General features: G+C 49.0%; 4 protein-coding genes and 1 non-coding gene across 5 annotated transcripts; 3 read left to right on the forward strand and 2 right to left on the reverse strand.

Moving 5' to 3' along the window:
• Positions 1-2,282: 2,282 nt before the first annotated feature.
• YALI1_C08523g (uncharacterized protein) lies at positions 2,283-3,830 on the forward strand (the record flags this gene model as incomplete). The annotated part of the gene is made up of 1 exon (XM_501516.3): positions 2,283-3,830. One exon carries the CDS (start codon positions 2,283-2,285, stop codon positions 3,828-3,830), a length of 1,548 nt encoding a protein of 515 aa, XP_501516.1.
• A 935-nt stretch (positions 3,831-4,765) lies between these two features.
• Positions 4,766-6,391, forward strand: YALI1_C08548g (uncharacterized protein; the record flags this gene model as incomplete). The annotated part of the gene is made up of 1 exon (XM_501517.3): positions 4,766-6,391. One exon carries the CDS (start codon positions 4,766-4,768, stop codon positions 6,389-6,391), a length of 1,626 nt encoding a protein of 541 aa, XP_501517.3.
• A 2,048-nt stretch (positions 6,392-8,439) lies between these two features.
• YALI1_C08600g (uncharacterized protein) lies at positions 8,440-10,454 on the reverse strand (the record flags this gene model as incomplete). The annotated part of the gene is made up of 2 exons (XM_501518.4): positions 8,440-9,943; positions 10,327-10,454. The coding sequence occupies 2 exons, from the start codon at positions 10,452-10,454 to the stop codon at positions 8,440-8,442; spliced, it is 1,632 nt and encodes a 543-aa protein (XP_501518.4).
• Positions 10,455-18,812: 8,358 nt separating this feature from the next.
• On the forward strand, positions 18,813-18,886 carry YALI1_C08688r. Its single transcript has one exon. It is a non-coding gene; the product is annotated as a tRNA-Ala (tRNA).
• Positions 18,887-19,065: 179 nt separating this feature from the next.
• On the reverse strand, positions 19,066-20,157 carry YALI1_C08702g (uncharacterized protein; the record flags this gene model as incomplete). The annotated part of the gene is made up of 1 exon (XM_501519.3): positions 19,066-20,157. One exon carries the CDS (start codon positions 20,155-20,157, stop codon positions 19,066-19,068), a length of 1,092 nt encoding a protein of 363 aa, XP_501519.1.
• Positions 20,158-20,431: the final 274 nt, after the last annotated feature.

Raw genomic sequence — 20,431 nt, forward strand, 5'->3', positions numbered from 1 at the left:
GTGCTGTAGCTGCTGTCCAAGTGACCGAGAGGTATATGATTATGATTATGCTGAAAATGATTTTATTTTTATTTTAAAATGCTTCTTTTTTTATAATTCATTTTTCCCATTCAACATCTCTTCGACCACCCCAGCAGAAACCGCACGCCATCAGAAAAATGAAGATGTCGTCAGTGTCAGGATAGATTTTAGAAGTATTTTCTGAAGTACAAGTAGCTGAACAAAAATAAATAGTATATGCAGAAAAAAAAATAGTAATAATAAATAAAAATAAATAATAATATAATAATAATTAATAATAAATTAATAATGAACAAAAAAAATAAACCCGGCAGCAATAGCATTTCGGCGAAATTGGCATTCTCCAAAGTCGTGGAAATGCTCCTAAGTCACTGTGAACCAATTGCAACCGTACGCCCACCGAACAACAAGGAACCACCGCAGCCTTTTCTTAAACATGTGATTTGTCATTGCGAAAACCTCGGCCGGCCTTTACTGAATATCTACACCGCCAAGATATATTAAAAAAAGTTTTGTCAGCAGTTGTTCTTTTTTGAGACCGGCTTGGCGAATCTAGACTGGGGATATAATCCGGCAGCGTTTTGGCATTCGTTGTTTGTCGAGTAAAAGAGGCTGAAGCGGCTCGATGCACTAGACGACCGTATCTTGTACGTGGTCGTACCGGGCAGTACGCCCTACTCGTGGCACTCGTACTTCTCAACGGTTCGAGCTGATGCGCAATGTCTTGACAAGTAGCTACTGTACGTACAAGTGGAAAGCCAAGAGACTACTTGTAGGGTCTGAGACGGCTTTCGACGAAACACCGAGATGGACGTGTGTTTCACCCTCTTGGGCTCCCACATCCACAGCTGTCTGATGGCGGACCGTTATTCTGTCGCCGTGGAACTTCGGAATTGGCAACAGAATGTCGTATTTTTTTGGGAAATAAACTCCGGGGCTCTACACTCCCCACAAGAAGCGACTTGCTGATTTCAATGGTTGTCTTGTGTGGGGGAGGAGAGAGACACTACTGTATGCACTTGTATTAACCGCTTCTTTTATGCTTCAAGTCAAGACGAGACACGCGTGCCAAGAATGGACCGCTGTCTGCTCGGGGGTTACCAACATATGAAAATGGCCCGGCGGTTTATCCGCACACGCTTTTCTTTCGCCCACACGGATTCTGGCCACCATTTTCCCTCCAACTTGTCTCGTCGGCCTCGTGCATAAAGTTTTGCCCCTCCTGAAATTTGAGACTAACTTTTCAGTATTTTTCCGTGCTCCACTTGACGTCGAGACAGAGAAAGACAAGGAGACAACCTTTCAAAAGCAGGTTGATGTGGGTCCTGAAGATGCGTCCTGCCCAACCACCCCCGTGCATAGCTCAGGTCTTGTTCGGCGACCGGGGTAGGTGCATCAGAACAAGAAACCAGCTGGAGCGGATTAACCAAACAAGGGGTACATAGATTGATGTGCGGGGAGCTCGCTTATGGCTAATTTTTTTTTTCTTTTCTTCCAGATTTAATCCGGGGTTTGATCAAGTATACGGCATCAGACGTCTCGCCAGGACCGCTTGGGTCTTGTCATGACTCGCTTCTGGGACCCGTGACACCCCCTCCCCACGTAACACTAGTGCGCTCCCTTAGCACGGCTGAAGACGATCGCTGCACCCACACGGCACGGCTGCGCGACTACTCCTCAAAAAGGTTGGGCAGTCTCAGACGAGAGAGAGAGAGAGAGAGAGAGCAAGAGGAAGCGTAGAATTTGCCTTTGGCCAACTCTTTGGACCGCGCCAACCCGCAGATGCAGTTGGTGACGGTTGGCCAAAGTTTCTCGCGACATTTACCGGCCACTACTGTACCGTGTCAAAGCCGTCTGTACATGGAAGAAGCCCCACGCGTGGAACCGGAACAAGATGTAGAGCTAGACATCAGTCAACTACAAGTAGGAGATGGTGAACCTCTTGTAAGCATAACTCTCCACCGCAACTATAGGTAAGACAGTGCCGCGCCATGCGAGTTTATTCCGCCCGGGTAGAAGGACCCATAACCCCCGAGGTAGGTCAAAGACCGGGGAGGGTGGTGCGAGCGTTTGCCAAACAAGAAACCTGGGGAAGGTTTGGCGCCCACCGTCAACTCTTTGTTTTGGTGACACATGAGAGCAGCAGCTAAGCTCTCTTGGGGAATGATGGCCAAAAGCATACTGGTTTCATTATTCTCGTGTGTGTATATATAGAGACTAGTAGTTGCCACCTGAAACACGACATTGATTCACTACTAACCATGGGACTCGCTAACATCATCAACCGTGGAGAAAAGCCCGAGGGCTCGGCCTTCATGGCGGCCTTTGTGGCCGTGTTTGTCGCGTTTGGAGGTATTCTGTTTGGATACGACACTGGAACCATTTCCGGCGTCATGGCCATGCCATTCGTCAAGAAGACCTTTACAGATGACGGCCTGGAGTTCACTTCTGAGCAGACCTCGCTCATCACTTCCATTCTTTCTGCAGGCACCTTCACTGGAGCCATTTCTGCTCCCTGGGCCTCTGATACTCTGGGAAGACGACTGGGTCTGATCCTCTTCTGTGTCGTCTTCTCTGTTGGCGCTATTCTTCAGACTGCTGCCACCGGCCGAACGCTTTTGATTGTCGGACGAGTTGTTGCTGGTCTTGGTGTTGGTGGAGTCTCTTCCATCGTTCCTCTTTACCAGTCTGAGGTTGCCCCCAAGTGGATCCGAGGTGCCGTTGTCTCCATCTACCAGTTTGCCATCACCATTGGTCTTCTGCTGGCTGCCATTGTCAACAACGCAACCAAAAACAAAGACAACAGTGCTTCCTACCGAATTCCTCTCGGCCTTCAGCTTCTGTGGGCCGTCATCCTGAGTGGAGGTCTCATCCTGCTACCGGAGACTCCTCGATTCTGGATCAAGAAGGGCGAGTACGACAAGGCCGCCGATTCCCTGCGACGACTACGACGACTTCCTGTTGAGCACGAGGCTGTACAGAAGGAGCTCCTGGAGATCCAATCTTCTCACGACCACGAGATGCAGATCGGTAGCGCCACCTGGGCCGCCTGCTTCTCCCCCAAGGGGTCCCAGCTGAAGCGAATGCTGACCGGTATTGCCATTCAGGCCCTGCAGCAGCTCACCGGTATCAACTTCATCTTCTACTACGGAACCGAGTTCTTCAAGAAGTCCAACATCTCCAACCCCTTCCTCATCCAGATGATCACCAACATTGTCAACGTGGTTATGACCATCCCCGGTATCATGTTTGTTGATCGAGTCGGACGACGAAAGCTGCTGTTGATCGGAGCTATCGTCATGTGCTCTTCCGAGTTTATCGTGGCGGCTGTTGGTACTGCCATTGATAACGAGACCTCCTCAAAGGTTCTGATTGCCTTCACTTGTACCTTCATTGCCGGTTTCGCCGCCACCTGGGGTCCTATTGCCTGGGTTGTCATTGGAGAGATTTTCCCTCTACGAATCCGAGCCAAGGGTGTTGCTCTATGCGCCGCCTCCAACTGGCTTTTCAACTTTGCCATTGCCTTTGCAACCCCCTACCTCGTCGACGAGGCCCCTGGATCGGCCGGTCTCAAGACCAAGGTCTTCTTCATCTGGGGAGGCTGCAACTTCCTGTGCATCGCCTTCACTTACTTCTTCATCTACGAGACCAAGGGTCTTACTCTGGAGGAGGTGGACCAGATGTACGCCGAGATCAAGATTGCTTCTCGATCCCACCAGTTTGTGCCTACCACTCGAGTCGCTGCTTACGACGAGCACGCTTCTGACGACAAGAAGGACGGACAGCACGTCTACATTGAGTCTGTCTAGACATTGCAACAACACTATAATGCCCTACGAACGAATAATTTAATCACTAATTTATATTCAGAAGATGATATACTTGTGCGATGGTATATTGAGGCGTGCGGTAATGTGTAAGAACTTTTGACAGGAAACCATTAGTTGGACAGCTGGATATTGGGCTGAGCTTCGAATCGCCGAATACCACCAACTCTCGGAATCAAAGACTCCACTTTACCTGGCCCGGTCTTCTTGATACTCCGGCCGGTGTCTAGACTCCTCGGATCCAGAGGGCGTTCGATGAGTTGCCCAGCTCAGGGCTAGGACCCAGTTCCTGGAAGCTCCCAGATCCTCCTCCAGCTCCACGAGGGTGGTTTGGATCAGAGGACATCTGGAACGGCAGGTGGTAGTTTCTGCATAGAATGAGTGCGTTTACATTCTAGGATGTTATTGGTATCAACAGTTATTCAAGGGCTCTGTTTACAATGTCAAAATCTGGATGGTGAAGAACTGGATACTTCGTGTCCCACATGTACAAGGAATAGCTGTCAAGATCTGAAACGAAGGGAATCGGCCGCCATCAAGCCAATATTCTCTTACCAAGTACAACGGCTCGACCATGAGACTGTAATGTGGTAAGAGACGTTTGAAGTAGAAACGAAATTTGAAAAATCCGTTTAAACTATTCTTTTTGTCAATTCCCAAAAAAATATAAAAATACCACCATCCTTGGAACACCAAACCCCCCCTCCAAAAAAAAAAAAAAAAACACACAAAATATCCCCCACTTGTCCCCCACTTGTCCCCCACATGTCCTCCTCCACCAATGGAAATTGCTCATTTTCCCCTCATCCGCACCTGCTTCAACATCACCGAATTAAGGTTTCAAAATAAGCGCCCGAAAGTGATGGTGAAGGTAAAAAAAAATCGATTCTGACTCACCTCCACAAACCACTACGACCATGATGCAATCTGCCGGTAAACGATTGGTGTCCCGGGTTGCCCTGCGGGGTGCTCGACACTCCATTGCCAAGAGCGCCACCCAGCTCTCTGCCAAGCCCCTGGCTCTGGCTAAGGCTGTACCTTCCGCTCGATCTGTTCACACCACTGCTCCTGCTCTTCAGGTCAAGCAGACTGCCGAGTGGTACAGGACTGAGACCCGAGGCGACTATGCTCGACTCAGCGAGGCCGACATTGAGCATTTCAAGACCATTCTGCCCGAAAACGGTCTGGTGACCGACGTAGAGGACATTGAGATGTTCAACACTGACTGGATGCGAAAGTTCCGTGGACAGACTCAGCTGGTGCTCAAGCCTACTTCTGCCGAGCAGGTGTCCAAGATTCTGTCGTACTGCAACGACAAGAAACTGGCGGTGGTGCCCCAGGGAGGAAACACCGGTCTGGTGGGTGGATCTGTGCCTCTGTACGATGAGATCATCCTGTCGCTTAGCAACATGAACAAGGTACGGTCCTTTGACAATGTTTCTGGAATCCTTGTTGCTGATGCTGGCGTCATTCTCGAGGCTGCAGACATGTATCTGGCCGAACAGGGCTTCATGTTCCCTCTGGATCTGGGAGCCAAAGGCTCGTGTCACATTGGAGGAAACGTGGCCACCAACGCCGGAGGTCTGCGTCTTCTGCGATACGGCTCTCTTCACGGCTCCGTCCTCGGTCTCGAGGTTGTGCTTGCCAACGGAAAGGTTGTCAACATGCTGTCCAAGCTGCGAAAGGACAACACTGGCTACGATCTCAAGCAGCTCTTCATTGGCTCCGAGGGTACTCTTGGTGTGATTACCGCCGTCTCTATTCTGTGTCCCCAGCGACCTGCTGCCAAGAATGTGGCATACCTGGCCGTTGAATCGTACGAGAAGGTCCAGCAGGCCTTCATTGCCGCCAAGAAGGATCTCGGTGAGATTCTGTCTGCGTTTGAGCTCATGGACGGCCGATCTCAGGGCTGGGTCCAGCAGCATTGCGACCTGACCCGACCGGTCGACACTGAGAGCCCCTTCTTCATTCTCATTGAGACCGCCGGCTCCAACAAGGAGCATGATGATGCCAAGCTCGAGGCTTTCCTGGAGGACGTGATGGAGCAGGAGATTGTCTGCGACGGAGTGGTTGCCAGCGACGAGACTCAGTTCCAGAACCTGTGGGCATGGAGAGAGCGAATTACCGAGGTCATTGGCAAGGAGGGTGGTGTCTACAAGTACGACATTTCTATTCCTCTGCCCCAGCTGTACAACATTGTCGACGACCTGCGAGCCGTTTTCGAGAGCAAGGACATGATCTCCAAGACGGACGCATCCAAGCCCGTGGTTGATGTCATTGGTTACGGCCATGTTGGAGACGGTAACCTGCATTTGAACATTATGACTCGAGAGTACTCTGAGCGAATTTCTCAGGTCCTCGAGCCCTGGATCTACGAGTGGGTATCCAAGGTCCACGGCTCCATCTCTGCCGAGCACGGTCTTGGTCTCATCAAGAAGCATTTCATCCAGTACTCCAAGGACGAGGACAATGTCTATCTGATGAAGCAGCTCAAGAACGCCTATGACCCTAACCACATTCTCAACCCCTACAAGTACATTTAAGTACATACGGGTATTTTGGGAAGACACATAATAATGGATACAAAGAGGTGACTCTATGACCGTTCATACAGTACATACTAGGTGGTGGCACTAAATCGAGGGGTACACCAGATACGTTGATAAGACGTTTTGTCGTAGCGCTGACTAGTCAGGGGAAGGTCAGGAGATCATGGTGAGGTGATATATATGGGATTCAGGTGATCGCGTACGTGTTTGGTATGTGTATTGTGTTCATATGACCAAGCCGAGAGTACTTGTACGTGATGTAAGCAGTTTCGGATGCATTCCAAGCTCATTGTGAATACCTTCGGTGGTTTGTTTACCTTTTTGTTGCTTAGTCAAGTGACGTCAGCGTGGAGCTTGAGGTCCGCTTTTGGACCGTTTTTGGCGCTCATTTCCAACGGCATCGTATCGCCAACACAGTAAAGATAGCAATAGCAACATTTCGATCGCCGCAGATCTTTTTGTGGGGTGAGCTGTTTTGTTTTATAGTCTCAAGTGAGTTTTGGCGACTGTCAGAGAAAGGTTTTATTTTATTTTATATTCTTATTTTTATATTCTTATTTTTATATTCTAAATTTTTATATTTTTGTTGTTTGGTTCTTATATTTCTCCATACACCAACCAAAACAGCTCGCAGACTCGTTACGCCCCACGGTCCGGCCCTGTTTCCCGTGTCGCACAAATGCAGCCAGCCGCCACGTCCGTGTCTCACATTTATTATCAACATCTCTCTTTGTAGCCGGTCATATGGCCATCGCGTTTAGCCCCGCTTGCGCGTAAAGTACGCCAAACCGATGCGTGCTAAGCTCAGGGTTTGTGGGGTGTATAAAAGAGAAAAGGGCCCGAAAATAGGAGGCTGCTGGGGACAAAGAGACGCGGTATCGCCCACAATGGGCTCTTTGTGGACCACCCTGGTTCGGAGAATACAGCCATCATGTGGCGCAATCTGTTGACACTGGGTTAAGGGCCTGTTAGCGCCGCATTTGGAGCCCTGTTTTGGAAGTGGTCTAACTTGTGCATTTGGCTGGGTGGAAATCGGAAGGTTGAGACATTTGGGGGTGTTGACGCCATCGCATTGGAGACCAAGCCCAAGAGTGATGACTAATGCCAATAAACAAAAGACTCCTCCTCCAACAGCAATCATTTGTCCATAATAAAGCAACCTACAGCCTCAGTGCCCGTGCTGTATCGGAATCGTACGTACATAATCGCACACCCTTTTGGTCAGCCCCACCTACAAGTAGGCTAACTTTTACAACTTTTACAACTTTTACTGGTACGGACCGGGATACGTGCACCCCAGTAGCTCCGTTTCACACTGCGCCGTCAAGACGAGTTATTAAGTACCCGCCTTCCGTCTTGTTTAGCCCCACAATCCCCGTACAGCACATCCGCCCGTCTCTTCCGAGGCTCCTTCCCCTTGCCTAAACAATGCACTCTGATTAAGCAAGCTAATCGTGCCAGTATCGCCAAAATAGCAAAGAGCAAAGCAAACAGGATGTGAAAAACAAGCCGAAAAGAGACGAGCAATTGAGACGCAAAAGAAGCGGAATGAGCAACTTTTTCTCCCTGAACTCGACCAATAGCCGACAAGACCAAAAACTCGTGCTACCCTGGCCAAACACTAGCTTGCGGTATTTCGCCATAGACCAGCTGTAACATACTTACAGTGCGTGCACATGAGGCGGACAACAAAAGTAACCACCCCAATGGTCTGATGATGAATCCATAAACAAGTGCGGTAGATGCTGCCTGCTCTATCGAGACACTGAACTTTTAGTTTCAAATGCGTCGCCTAGGAGGGTGAAGAGTACTCGTGCTCGTACACTCTGCTATACCGGCTTCCACACACAGCACTGCCTACACTGCTCAAACTACTTGTAGTGGGTATAATGTATTATTGTCAGTACTTTTATATCAGTGTTCTTTTGATGTCTCTGGACCGCTGCAGGATCTCAGAAGACACTGAAGGACAACCATCAAGGCTGCCCCACAGAAACCTGTGTGGAAATTGATCAATCGAAGCAAGTGTCTCTGGATGCACATCATCGCCACAGCTGGCAACTCACCACCCGCTTGGGTCGATGATAGTCTACGTTTTCGCTCAGCGAACGAGACAACCCAACCGGCGAACAGATGACGCCCTGCTGCTTGTTGATGGAGCTTTCGCTTCGTAGCTTCATGTGACGCCGGAATCGGCCCATCTCTCTCTCACAGGTGCTCTTATGCATGGAATCGTTCATTTCGACGTATTGGGGAGGGTAGCACCGTGTATGGAACTGCTCGAAAAAGTGGTTGTAGCCGCCCTGCAGAATCACCACGTCGGGAAAGTTCAGGTGCGGGTAGTTAGTCATGTTGAGCCGACGGTCTCGGTTTCTCAGATGCATGGCCATTCGCGGGCCTCGGTGAGCAGAGTACTCGCAGTGGAAGATCAACAGAGTACGTTTCCGGGAGTCTCCGCCCCGCTTGCCGGGCCGCATCATGTTGTTGCAGTTGTTGCCGAGAATGCCCTCCTCGTTGGACAGCAGCTCCTCCAGTCGATCCTTGGAGTTGATGTTAATGGCGCCGTCAATGTGGCCGCCATCATACTCGTACTCGAACCGGCAGTCAATCACAACGTGGCGATCGTAGTAATGCGAATAGTGACCGTCCAGAATCTGGACCAGAGTCTCTCGCTTGATGCGTCGGAAGGGATCGCCCTCGACGGAAAACGACTCCAGAGTGCAGTCAGCGGACACAAGAAAGGAGTCCACGTTGTTATTAACGTCGGGCGACAGCGAAAGGCGTCGAACCATCTCCTTCTCCTCGTCCAGCTCCTCCTGCATAAGCTCCTTGGGGTCCTGGAACATGGAGTGGGTTCGTCGGGGCCGCTTGAACTTGGCAGCAAATGGCGTGGACGACGAGTTGTATGACCGCTTGCATAGCGGGTTGAGAGAGGGCCGTACCGGCCGCGCTGACGGCGTATCGTTAATGTCGTCAGCGGTGACATCTGCTGCGGCAACAGCACCCGCACTCTCGTCTGCCGCGCCGCCGAGCGTAAAGCCGTTAAAGTTCAGACTATGTGTGTTGGAGTGGCTGGTGCTTCCTCCCAAACGGAAGTTCTGAGACAAGCTACCAAGGCCATCCTCGTCTGTGTCCATGCTGCTGTCGGCCTCATTCATGGAGTGTGTGAAGCGGGTGTTGGCAGGCGAGTCCAGCTCAAGCGAGAAACGGAACGGCTTACGTAAGCTACCTTCCTCGTCAATGGGGTCGAACGAAACGCCGGCGCTGGTGAGCCGCAGACTGCTGGTGCTGCGGTTGTTCTTTCGTAGCCGGTGCATCTGGATGCTGCTGGTGCTGGTGTTACTGCTGGTGTTACTGCTGGTGCTACTGCCAAAGGTGGTGCTACCGTCCGAGCCAGCGGACAGCGGCGACATGGGCTCCATCATGCTCATTGACTTCTTCATGGGGACTCCACATGGCGTCGAGGAGTCGTTTGGGGGAGGGAGGTTGAGAAATGCAGGGGTTTTGGCGGTGAATAGCGAGCGTCTTGGAGTGGGCAAGGTGGGTCTGCGTTAGTGGTGATAATTAACTGCACGCTGTCTGCGTGTGCGTGTCCCATGTAAACGGAAGTCTACAGTGGTGAGAAAAGAAAAAGGGCTTAACTGGGGGAGACAGTCTGGTGCTTGATGTCATGAGTAAAGTCCAGCTGATTCCCAATGGTATTCTGTGTTGACATTGTTACAGCAACGTGGTAACGATAACGATTCACAGAACCCCCGCTTGTCAGCGCATTGTGACTTGGCTGGAAATGCTCAGGTTCATACAGTCTGCAACACATGGTGGGAACTCATGATGGGGACTCATGATGGGACATGTGCTCAGAATCAGAGCGATTTGATCACCATCATCCCCATTAACCCCGCCTATCCCTCTCCTGGTTTCATACTCACGTCTCGATATGAACGGCGGCAGCGGTGAGATCTCCCGCCATGCAGGCCGGCGAAACCAGCTTGCGCTTGTAGGACGGCGAGTCGTCAAACATGTGCCGTCGTGACAGTGGACTAGTCACACTTTGCATCCTGTGTTAGTGTGGATAGGAGATCAAGTTTGTGAGCTGGTTTCCTCTGGCGCATGTTTGCCTTTTGCCCATTAGAATTAGACTTGGTTGTTGGGCCAACCACATATTGGCAATGTCGAGTACAACTGGTGCAGCGGTTGGAGACGTTGTGTGAGACATGGCGTAGCAGGTAGGAGCTGTAGCAGGCACGCGTGCTCGCAGCGGTTCTTCGGACCCATTGCATGGTCAGAGATCATGTCACCGACCAGTAACCATTGACCATGCTAACTCGACAAGACCATAGCTAACCCATGACCACCCCGACAAGACTATGCGGACCGCGAGGAGATCATGACCAACCTCAATCGCCCTCGCTCGCCTTCACCTCACCCTGATCCTCACTCACCTTTTCCTGATCAATCAGTCAGTCAACCTCGATAGCGGCCGGCAGCCTCTTATACTCACGTCTAGGTTTGTAAACAATGGCGGCCAGCCCTGTGTGATTGCTAGACCCTGACAAAGAGACTGTAAAGTTTTGGACCGTCAAGTCTACACCATTGTATTTGGTGGAGACAATAAAACTATTGTAAACATGGGTGACAAGGGAACCACACTTGGCCACAGGTCGGTCATTGTATTCAAATAATAATAAAAACGGAAAAGACAAAAAATGGGGAAAATGGGAAAATAGAAAAGACAAAAAAATAGGCCGTTTTCACTGTTCAGATTTTCGCCTCAGTAGAGTCGCGGGTAGGAGAAACAGGACCAAGTCTGACGCTGATGAGCGGGAATCATGCATTTTTTTCCAACCAATAACCCCCAAACACACTGCTTAGCCGGCACCAAAATGCCCCTTGCAACACGCCCACCAACTCGTGTCACGCCAAACACAAGCTCGGTACACGGTCTGTGCACGTTGCCAAAAAAAAATCAAAAAAATGTAAAATCTACAGTACGACTACGTAGGCTACTCGCACCCTAAGCCCGTCCCTAACCCTACCCTGTAATCTCCCACTTCCCCCATACCCTAATCCATATTTACACTCTCGTTTTCTCTAATCTGTATGTGCTTGTTCGACTGCCTGTCTGACGCATCTTGTGCATCAACTGTCGAGATATGAGCAAGCGGGGCGCTGTATTTCGTGTGGCAGACGCGGCACGCATGTTCCTGAGTCAACTAGTATAACACCTACTAGTAACACACATTTTAGTGAATATGTGATCTCGCATGCATCAAGCGTCTACATCCAGTCCCTGATACCCTTCCCCCCACTCTACCCCATACATCACGCGTTGCTGTGGAATTTGCCTCGCGAGACTTGCTGCACCACAGCTGCAGCTGCATCTCACCGGTTTCCGAAAAGAGCTGGAGATGGGTGCAGAGATGATCTGCAACTAGTGATGATGATTGAGGGGTTTTTCATAGCCACAGGTGCACCAAAGCGGCACAGGGTGGTGGTACAGATATCACACTGTACCAAAAGCAACACGAAAAGTGATGCGTCTGGTTGCAGCTTGCTAGCCCTGCATCCACGGAATACATGGCGCGAGGCCCACCCGCTACAAATCTCGCAATTATCGTCAGCTCGCAGAGGGCCCAAATCCGCCTAGTCAGTTTTTGTACAGCGTCGGCTCACTACGTCACAACGGCTACAGTGTGTCATGGTTTGATAGTTTCGATCTTGTTGTGCACACAATGCCAATGTAAAAGACTAACCCAAATACTATAAAAAAGGCTATCCATGAATACCAGATGGGAATAGAACCCCTAACCCTAGCAATATTCCTGCATCATACACTGTATGGTGCCGTCGATTAGGTGAGGATGCCAACCGAATCAGCATTCCGGTGTACAAAGGGCAGCTGGATTGATAGAGGGAATACGCAAAACTAGGGGAAATGCAAAACTATGAAAAGAATAATAAAAAAAAATACCTAAAATAGGTAAATATCGAAAAATAGGGGAAAAATCCGGAAACTATGGGAAAATACACCAATCTACTGTCGCCAGACTTTGTACGGTGAATCAGTCGGCGATTCCTACCTTCCGTCATACCGCGCCATATCGACTCTATCACGTAGCCGCCACAATTGACTTCTCCGAATCCATCAGTTTGACCGATGGACGCTGTAACGTTGTGATAATTTGATATAATATACTAATATACTGGACATGAGGAGAGCGTGACGCCTCACCTACGGCCCTAGTCTGTAACACGTTGTCCCAGAATATCGGGAAATCCGGCGATCAAAATAATTAAATATTGGATCAAGTCGTTCTTAGCGACCCGGCCATGTATCGTACGGTACACTGCTATCGTACAGTGTACACTCTTCCATTGACGAACCCCCCTGACATGGTATGTCAAAACAAGCCCGTGGGGTCTAACCTGACTCGACGGACCGACCCTCCCACCGTGTCTAACGCTCCCCCAACCATACACACGTGCCATACGGAGGTGTTGCTGCAGTAACGGTTGTCCGGAACCGGTGCGCCGACAGGCACCGATCATCTGGTTGGTGCGTCTGGCTGCTTCTGGAATGCCCGACGGAGTATTCTTGTGGGGAGGTGGTTAGGTAATCGTTCGGGTTGTCATAACAACGCATGTTTGGTGCCACATGGTGGGCTGTCCAACTATTTGTGGGCGGCTGGGTGGACGGTACACTAGAGGAGATAATAAAAGGGGTTGTGCAAATAAACCAGCTGTGTTGTGGCAGGGGGGGCTTCGCCTTTTTCTTTGGCACCTGTGACAGATGTGGGAATGTCGGTGGAGTGCCGACTGCATATTGAACAACAAATCAACAAAAAAGCAAAGACAAACAAATGGAAGACCCCCCAAAAAAATATGTGCACACACCCAGGCTGCGGTAGGGCATGGTCGTGGCAGCGATCAAAGAGGTGTCAGGACCCAAATGGATCTAGCCCGTGCAGATTAGGGCCCAATTATGGCGCTAATCCTCCGACAGACTTTTTCCAGCCGCCGTCGATAGTGTCGGAACATGTCACTTTTCGGAGACAGATTTTGTCACCAAAGGCCCAAATCGACCCCGAAAACTCCAAACAGGTGAATCCACGTCTTCTTGGCAACATCCTGATACATTTGTGGCAATTTGTCTTCTTTTAAATGTGTATTAGTTCGGAAGGGAGTTGGTTAGGTTCCCAATATGGATAACGGTAGGGCAGAAACTAAAAGACAACAAATACAACAAGCGGATATAGATAATAAGTGGAGCTGTGCTGATATATTTTTTCTGGAGATGAAACGGGGACATACCCGACTGTTCCCTGAGGCATTGCTGTGGCACTGCTGTGGCAATTGCCGGGACAAGTTGTTTTCGCCGCTTCCATGTGACCTGAAAAAAAAGAATACCGAATCGGACTGTTGTGGGACAAAAGATCCGATATTGGAGAGATAACACCAAACGGCATAAAAAAACGGCAATTACTGGAGTAATTCACCTTTTTCAATCGGTTCACACACTTCAATTGCAACCAATTACATCATTGACACTACTGCTAACGTCTCACTGAGACATGCCCTCCAATCTCAGCTGATCCTGGCACTGTACGACGCCCGCCTGATCCCAAGCCATCTCTTCCACAAGTAGGGATAAAACAGACCCAAAGAGGCGTAATAGGGGGCCATATTTCTCCTTGGAGTATCTCTCTTACCTCCTCAAGCCTTCATACTCGTACACCTGTACCCCTCATAATACTAGCGGTACTCGAGCTCCTGCCCGGACCGCTTAGTCAGCTCAGCCTTGTCATACGGCCAATCAAATCAAACCATAAGCCGAAATTGAATTCTAATATTAGCCCTGGTAGTTATTTTCCCGTCCTCTCGTCTCACACAGACCAATATCGCCTACAGTTCGCTTGTTTCACCTGCTGACAGGTACCCGAGTTTCCGGGCGCTTAGTTTGCAACTGGCGCTCTGTGAGGTGGTCCAGTACAGTCCCGTCGGTTCCATAGCATATGCTGGCACTGTACGTGAACATTTTCAGTTGATTTTTTGCATGTTTCACGCGTACTTGGTTTTGCGCGTCTTTTTTCGCGACACCGCGTATAGAGTTCAGATAAACTTCACCACTTCAGGGGTATACAGGCACTACATACAGGACCTATTGATTCTTTGAAGCCTCCAAGAGGTTTGTCTGGGTCCAGATTGTTTGGTTTTTTTTGTTGTTTTTTGTTGTTTTTTTCATTCCATTTCCCATTTTGTCGTCTTGTCGTTTCTGCGTCTCCCGCGTCGGCCACTGTCCCCCTTGCTCAATACGTCGCACTGTACGGGCACTAAAAGTTTTGGGTTAAATGAGAGTGAAGACTTTGCTGCATAGGCCGGTTACTACGTACGTGCAAGATGGATATTGAGGGTCAGCTACAATGCACAATGTGTGTCTCGTATGTGTGACATTGTTTTTTTCTTTTTAGTGTCGCACAGACCCCGTACGATACGAGTTCCGGCAGGCTGCAACAATTGCTCTAGGTACCGGGAGCCAGATCCATCTTGGTGCGAGTACGCGTGGGTGACTGTTGGCGCTATTAATACCACTGCCCGGAGTTATATCCTTTAAACCGGATCTACCTCTTAGAACACATGTCCATGTGCACAAACGAGGCGTAGTTCGTACGGTGTCGTCTTTTTTTGAAGCAAAAACCAGTCTGTATGGAGGTAGCGTTGGTGAGCAAATCGGACGTAGGGTTCGCAGACCCATTTCTCTCCAAAATCCAAGTGCAGTGACGCACATGGGCTGTCTTACAAGCTGCTAAAAATACAGAATCCCAGGCTGAAACCGTTGTACAGGAGGTTTGAGGGTTTTTTGGGCACTGTGGGGAGCGCCCCGGCTCGTGGATGTGGAGTCTTCTAAAAATACACACCTGATGGTGTGTGAATAGGACCTTGACCCACTTTAGACCGTGGACCCCACGGGTCCCGGTATCACGTGACCGTCGGATTAGAAGACGGGCTTATAAATACTTTTGCTGCATGGAGTAATCGAGAGCAAGTAATATTGAACAATCTTTTACAATTCGATATAAATAGCTCCATATTTGTTGTCAATTTTTTAATATTCTACCAGAGATGGAGACCCCCACAAATATCCAATTGTCATCAGCTATTGTCTCTGTGGACCCCCGAAAAAGTTCGAATTAGCCGCTTTGCGCTATTTGCATAACCATCCTCCAAGGTGCAAGCCCTGGCGGCGACGATAATACTGCCGACAGTTCGAATCTGTGCCCCGCCGCGTGCAGATCGGTCATCTGATGGTCTATATTTGTCGTTCCAGAAGAGACCGGGCCCTCTGCCATCTTCATGGAGATGAACTTTCAACCCGGACGGGGTTTAATGCTTAGTGAATCGGGCAGGTTATTCTTCTCCTTAGCATGATATTGACAAGCAGAGAACTGCTGTAATGTTTGCAAGGGTGGACGCGTGTTCAAAATCACTCTCTTCATCCACGTTTGTGCTGAGTATCGGATACGGCTGAGGATCGACAAGACTAGCCCACGTTCATAAGAGATACAATAGTGCCAGTTATAGATGAGGCCTTTACGCTTGTTTATATGTCTTTTAACAACGCAAACCAAAAGCCTCCACCTAAGTGAGCATTCCTACAGCCCAATAAACTACCGTTAGCGAGCGCATAGCGGACTGTTAGTGTCCCTGCTGAATACGGTCGACAGGGTGCTGTTTTGGTTGCTGTGGGCCAGCTACAGTAATTCAGAGGAATGTCAAAGGTTCATCATGTTCAACCGGCAAGTCTCAGTGTGTGAGACACCGATGCGACTTATTATTATGGCTCCTTCCTTCTCTTCATCACCGACTGTACTTATGTACTTATAACACGCACACTACCCCATGGGCCCGTTGGCACCTACAGCAACAGCAGTTGATGGCATTTCGCGATCTAACCCGGTCAAGAAATCGGGCCTTGCTAAAAGTACTGTGCCGAAACTTCAGAGGCATAACATCTTTGAGCCGGCACCATACGTTTCTACTCGTACTGCATGCTAACCAAGAGGTAAATGACTTTGTCTATACCGAGAACAAAACCGACTGTGGGTCCTGGAAGACATGAAGCCCCAAGAGGTTCAAATTGGGGGGGTCCACAGAAATCACATGCAGTGTCCCTCGGTTTCTAAAACACGGCTCACGGCGTATCGTCTCCATTTGACTGCCCTGCCGACCTGGCATAGTGCATGTGTGGAATGCACAAGATGTTGATACGCAGAAAAAGAAACGACAGGCAAAAAGTAAATCAGTGAGGAAAAAGCAACCAGTTAGTTTCCATCCAGGAATGGAGTTGTCAAAGTGATACAGATGGACATTAAGCAGCATGTCCAATCCGCATGTTTGGTTGCTTCATATCAAAGACTGCTATGTCAATATGTCAACAGATGGTTGCAAAATGGTTGCTTGACGTGTTCGCATGAGCTACCTTGTGTTGTGGCTGGAAAAATGGGGTTTGGTTCACAGTTTTCAACTCCATATACTCACCATTGCCCACATTTCTTCTCTCATCATAGCGTCACACCCAGAAGTCCTCGCAAACACCTCCACTCTGGTGTACCGTGGACTAACTTGGAGTCTAGAAGATCTTGGCGGAGGAAGAATAATCACTCATTTATCATGTTCCTCTTAAACCTTTGCATGTATTCCTCCACGGCTTCTATCATAACTGTTGGTTACTAGTACATACGATTACGGTATAAAACCACGGAAGTGATGATAATATAGCTCCAATCAATAGATAATGGAGAACTTTGTGGATCCGTTCAAAATTAGCCCCAGTCAGTACCGATTCATATAGCTTCCATACTACCAGAGCCTTCTCAAGTACACTCTCCCCTTGTAGTTCTCCTGTGAGAACCATAGTTGGTATTCATGCTCAAACAAGTTCTCTAAGAGTGTCTGAAATGTCTGAATTGCTGTAAAAGTTGCTGTAAAAGTTGCTGTAAAAGTTGCTGTAAAAGTTGCTTTTTTATGAGATACAAGTGCTCTCTTTGGGCCTATACTCATACAAACAAAACGAGAGGTTGCAGGTTAGATTTTACAGGTGGGCAAACTCGAGCTGTTAATGGAGAGTTGAAGATGCGGTTTACGAGGGTATTCTGATCCGGACATCAGGTTTCATATGTATTCTGATCTTGAAATCAGGTTTCATCTTTAGATAGCTTGGAGTACCTGCTCTTATATATTTCGACAGGTTGAGATCCTCCTACTTTGAAAGAACCCCAACATGGAGCCCATTTCCTCCAAGTAAGAGAGTATCTCTTTATCAGACTTGTCTACACTTACAAAAACCGATTCTCAAAGTCTGGAAGGTCCTCTCTCGTACCACCGACCACCCAATCGTGTTTTGAAGATATGATACAGATCGACCTCTCCAAGCATTATGTCGAGCTGACGAGGAAGGATTTACTATTAAACACGGCGGTAAAAAGCGGTTCTTCTGGAGATATCCTCCATTGCAACAAGTAATGTCACTACTTGTAGCTACAAGGGTCATGTCTACACTGTACACTACCGAAATGTCCCCGAAAGAGACCAACATTATGACGGAACGACCGGAGAAAAGCGGTCGGCTGCCCTGATAGAAAAGAGCTTCCCACCAAGAGGTTTACTACTGTACTAGAAAGCATCTTCCAGGTCAATGGGCGAGGTTGGAGATAGAAACCCCCGAACACGTCGAAACATCTCAGCATCTGTACATCGTCGAGCAGATCAACTTCTATAGGACGTAGTAGCGGAAGATATACAAAAGGGGATTCAATAAGTTTCTGAAAATCAACAGTACCAAAACTACTGCTGCGGAATGTGAGACACTGGCAAGAACCTATGACTTAGATCGCGTTGGAGGAAGCAGAGAACACTACGAAACGAGAGACAAGACATTGATCTGGCCCAACCCCTCAGAAGATGAAAGATCAACATGAACTAAGCAAGAAAAGATGTATCAGACACTTATGATATCAGAATAAAGCAAGGGACGAAAACAGGATGAACGTCCAGATGATCCCAATGATCGACTCTACGAAACGGAACTCTGGCCGCTCTCACATTGTTAAAACATGACAATCAACTTTTGTGCGCTCCTCTAATTAATACATCAATGTCCTCAATGCTTTCCGACTTTTGTTTCTTCTGTAATTTCCCTGTTTTGATACCGACAGAGATACCTACAGTTGTTACAAAAATTAAAACGGATCATAAAAGACGAAATATTAACCTAAATCCAAAGCAAATTCCTAATTCTATTATAATAGACAGCAAGACAGCTCATCCACGTCTTGAATCGCTCTATTTCCCAAAAAATTGAAAATGACGCATTTTGGATATTCATGGCAAGCTTTCCTAAAGCCGTCAAGAATATCTTGGGCGTCTGGTGTAGTTGGTTATCACATGCGCTTAGCATGCGCGAGGTCCCCGGTTCGATTCCGGTGTCGTCCATCTTTTTGCAAAAGATGAATATTCATGTTTGAGAAGTTTTTGCTATAACTATCCATTCGTTCACCGTAACAGCATTGTCTTAATCATGCCTTACACGCGATACCGGCTATATATCACAGTCGTTTTCATACACAATCAAATATTATTATAATGGTTATAACTTATCAACACCAATCCCTCTACATGATAATCTCGGGCTTCTCAATGTTGCCGGAGATGGTCTTGTGGGGCAGAACTCGGCCACCGTTAACGTAAACCTCGTCCTTGACCTCCACATCGTCTCCAAAGACGGAAACGTTCTCGATTCGAGCCCATCGGCCGACACGTCCGTTCCAGCCAATGATGGAGTTCTTGACGAATGCATGGGGCTTGATGGTAGAGTTGGCGAGAACGACACATCGAGAGAGTCGAGCACCCTCTCCGATGACGGCGCCAGGTCCAATCACAACGTTGGGGCCAATCTTAGCCTGGGGAGAGATCTTGGCAGTAGGGTCGACCAGAACGTTTCCACCGGTGACGTAGGGTTCGGAAGTGGGGACCAGAGCCTCGGGGTTCTTCTTGGACAAAGAAGACAGGTAAAGACAAGTTCCGGAGAGGAAGTCCTTGGGCTGTCCAACATCCATCCAGTAGCCCTCCAAGTCAAAGGAGTACAGAGACTCTCGGGCAGCCAGCTGGGGGAAAGTCTCCTTCTCAATGGAGGTGGGTCGCAGATCGATGAGATCGACAACGGAGGGGTTGAGAATGTAAATGCCGGCGTTGATTCGGTTGCCGACGAACTCGACGGGCTTCTCGACGAATCGGTCAATCTTGGAGGTGCCCTGCTTGTGGACAATGACACCGTACTTGGAGGGCTCCTCGACCTTTGTGGCAACGATGGTGGCCTCGGCATTGTTCTTCTTGTGGAACTCGGCGAGCTCGGCGAAGGGGTAGTCGCAGATAACGTCGGAATTGAGAACAAAGAAGGGGGTATCGTCCTTGCACAGAATCTCCTCGGCCAGCTTGAGGGGTCCAGCAGTTCCGAGAGGCTCGGTCTCGACGGAGAAGGTGATGTTGACGCCGTACTTCTCCTCGTACTTCTTGAGGGTCTCGATCATGACCTCAGGTCTGTAGTTGACGGCCAGGACAATGTCCTTGACGCCGGCGGCGGCCAGAGACTCCACCTGGTGGAGAATCATGGGCTTGTTTCCAAACTCCACGAGGGGCTTGGGCAGAGTGAGAGTCAGGGGTCGCAGACGGGTGCCGTAGCCTCCAACAAGAATAAGTCCTTTCATCTGGGTTAGTAACCAATGGTTGAAAAATCGGGTTTTGTCGTCGCTCTCCAAGTGTGTGGTGATTCGGTTCCATGCATATTGAACTTAATTTTCCACAGGCCTGTCCCTCGTCTCCTGCGTCTCAATGGTTGGGACCAACCCAGACAATGAAACAGGCTTCTAATTATAGCCGTCTTGGGAGCAAAGAACAAAGGGCTTCGAGAACAGGTGACGTGGACAGGAATAGCTCAGAGGTAAAAAGGGCACACACGGCTCTAGACTTTAGGATAGAGCA

This window comes from Yarrowia lipolytica, chromosome 1C, assembly GCF_001761485.1.
Source record: "Yarrowia lipolytica chromosome 1C, complete sequence".
Lineage (NCBI taxonomy): Eukaryota > Fungi > Ascomycota > Dipodascomycetes > Dipodascales > Yarrowia > Yarrowia lipolytica.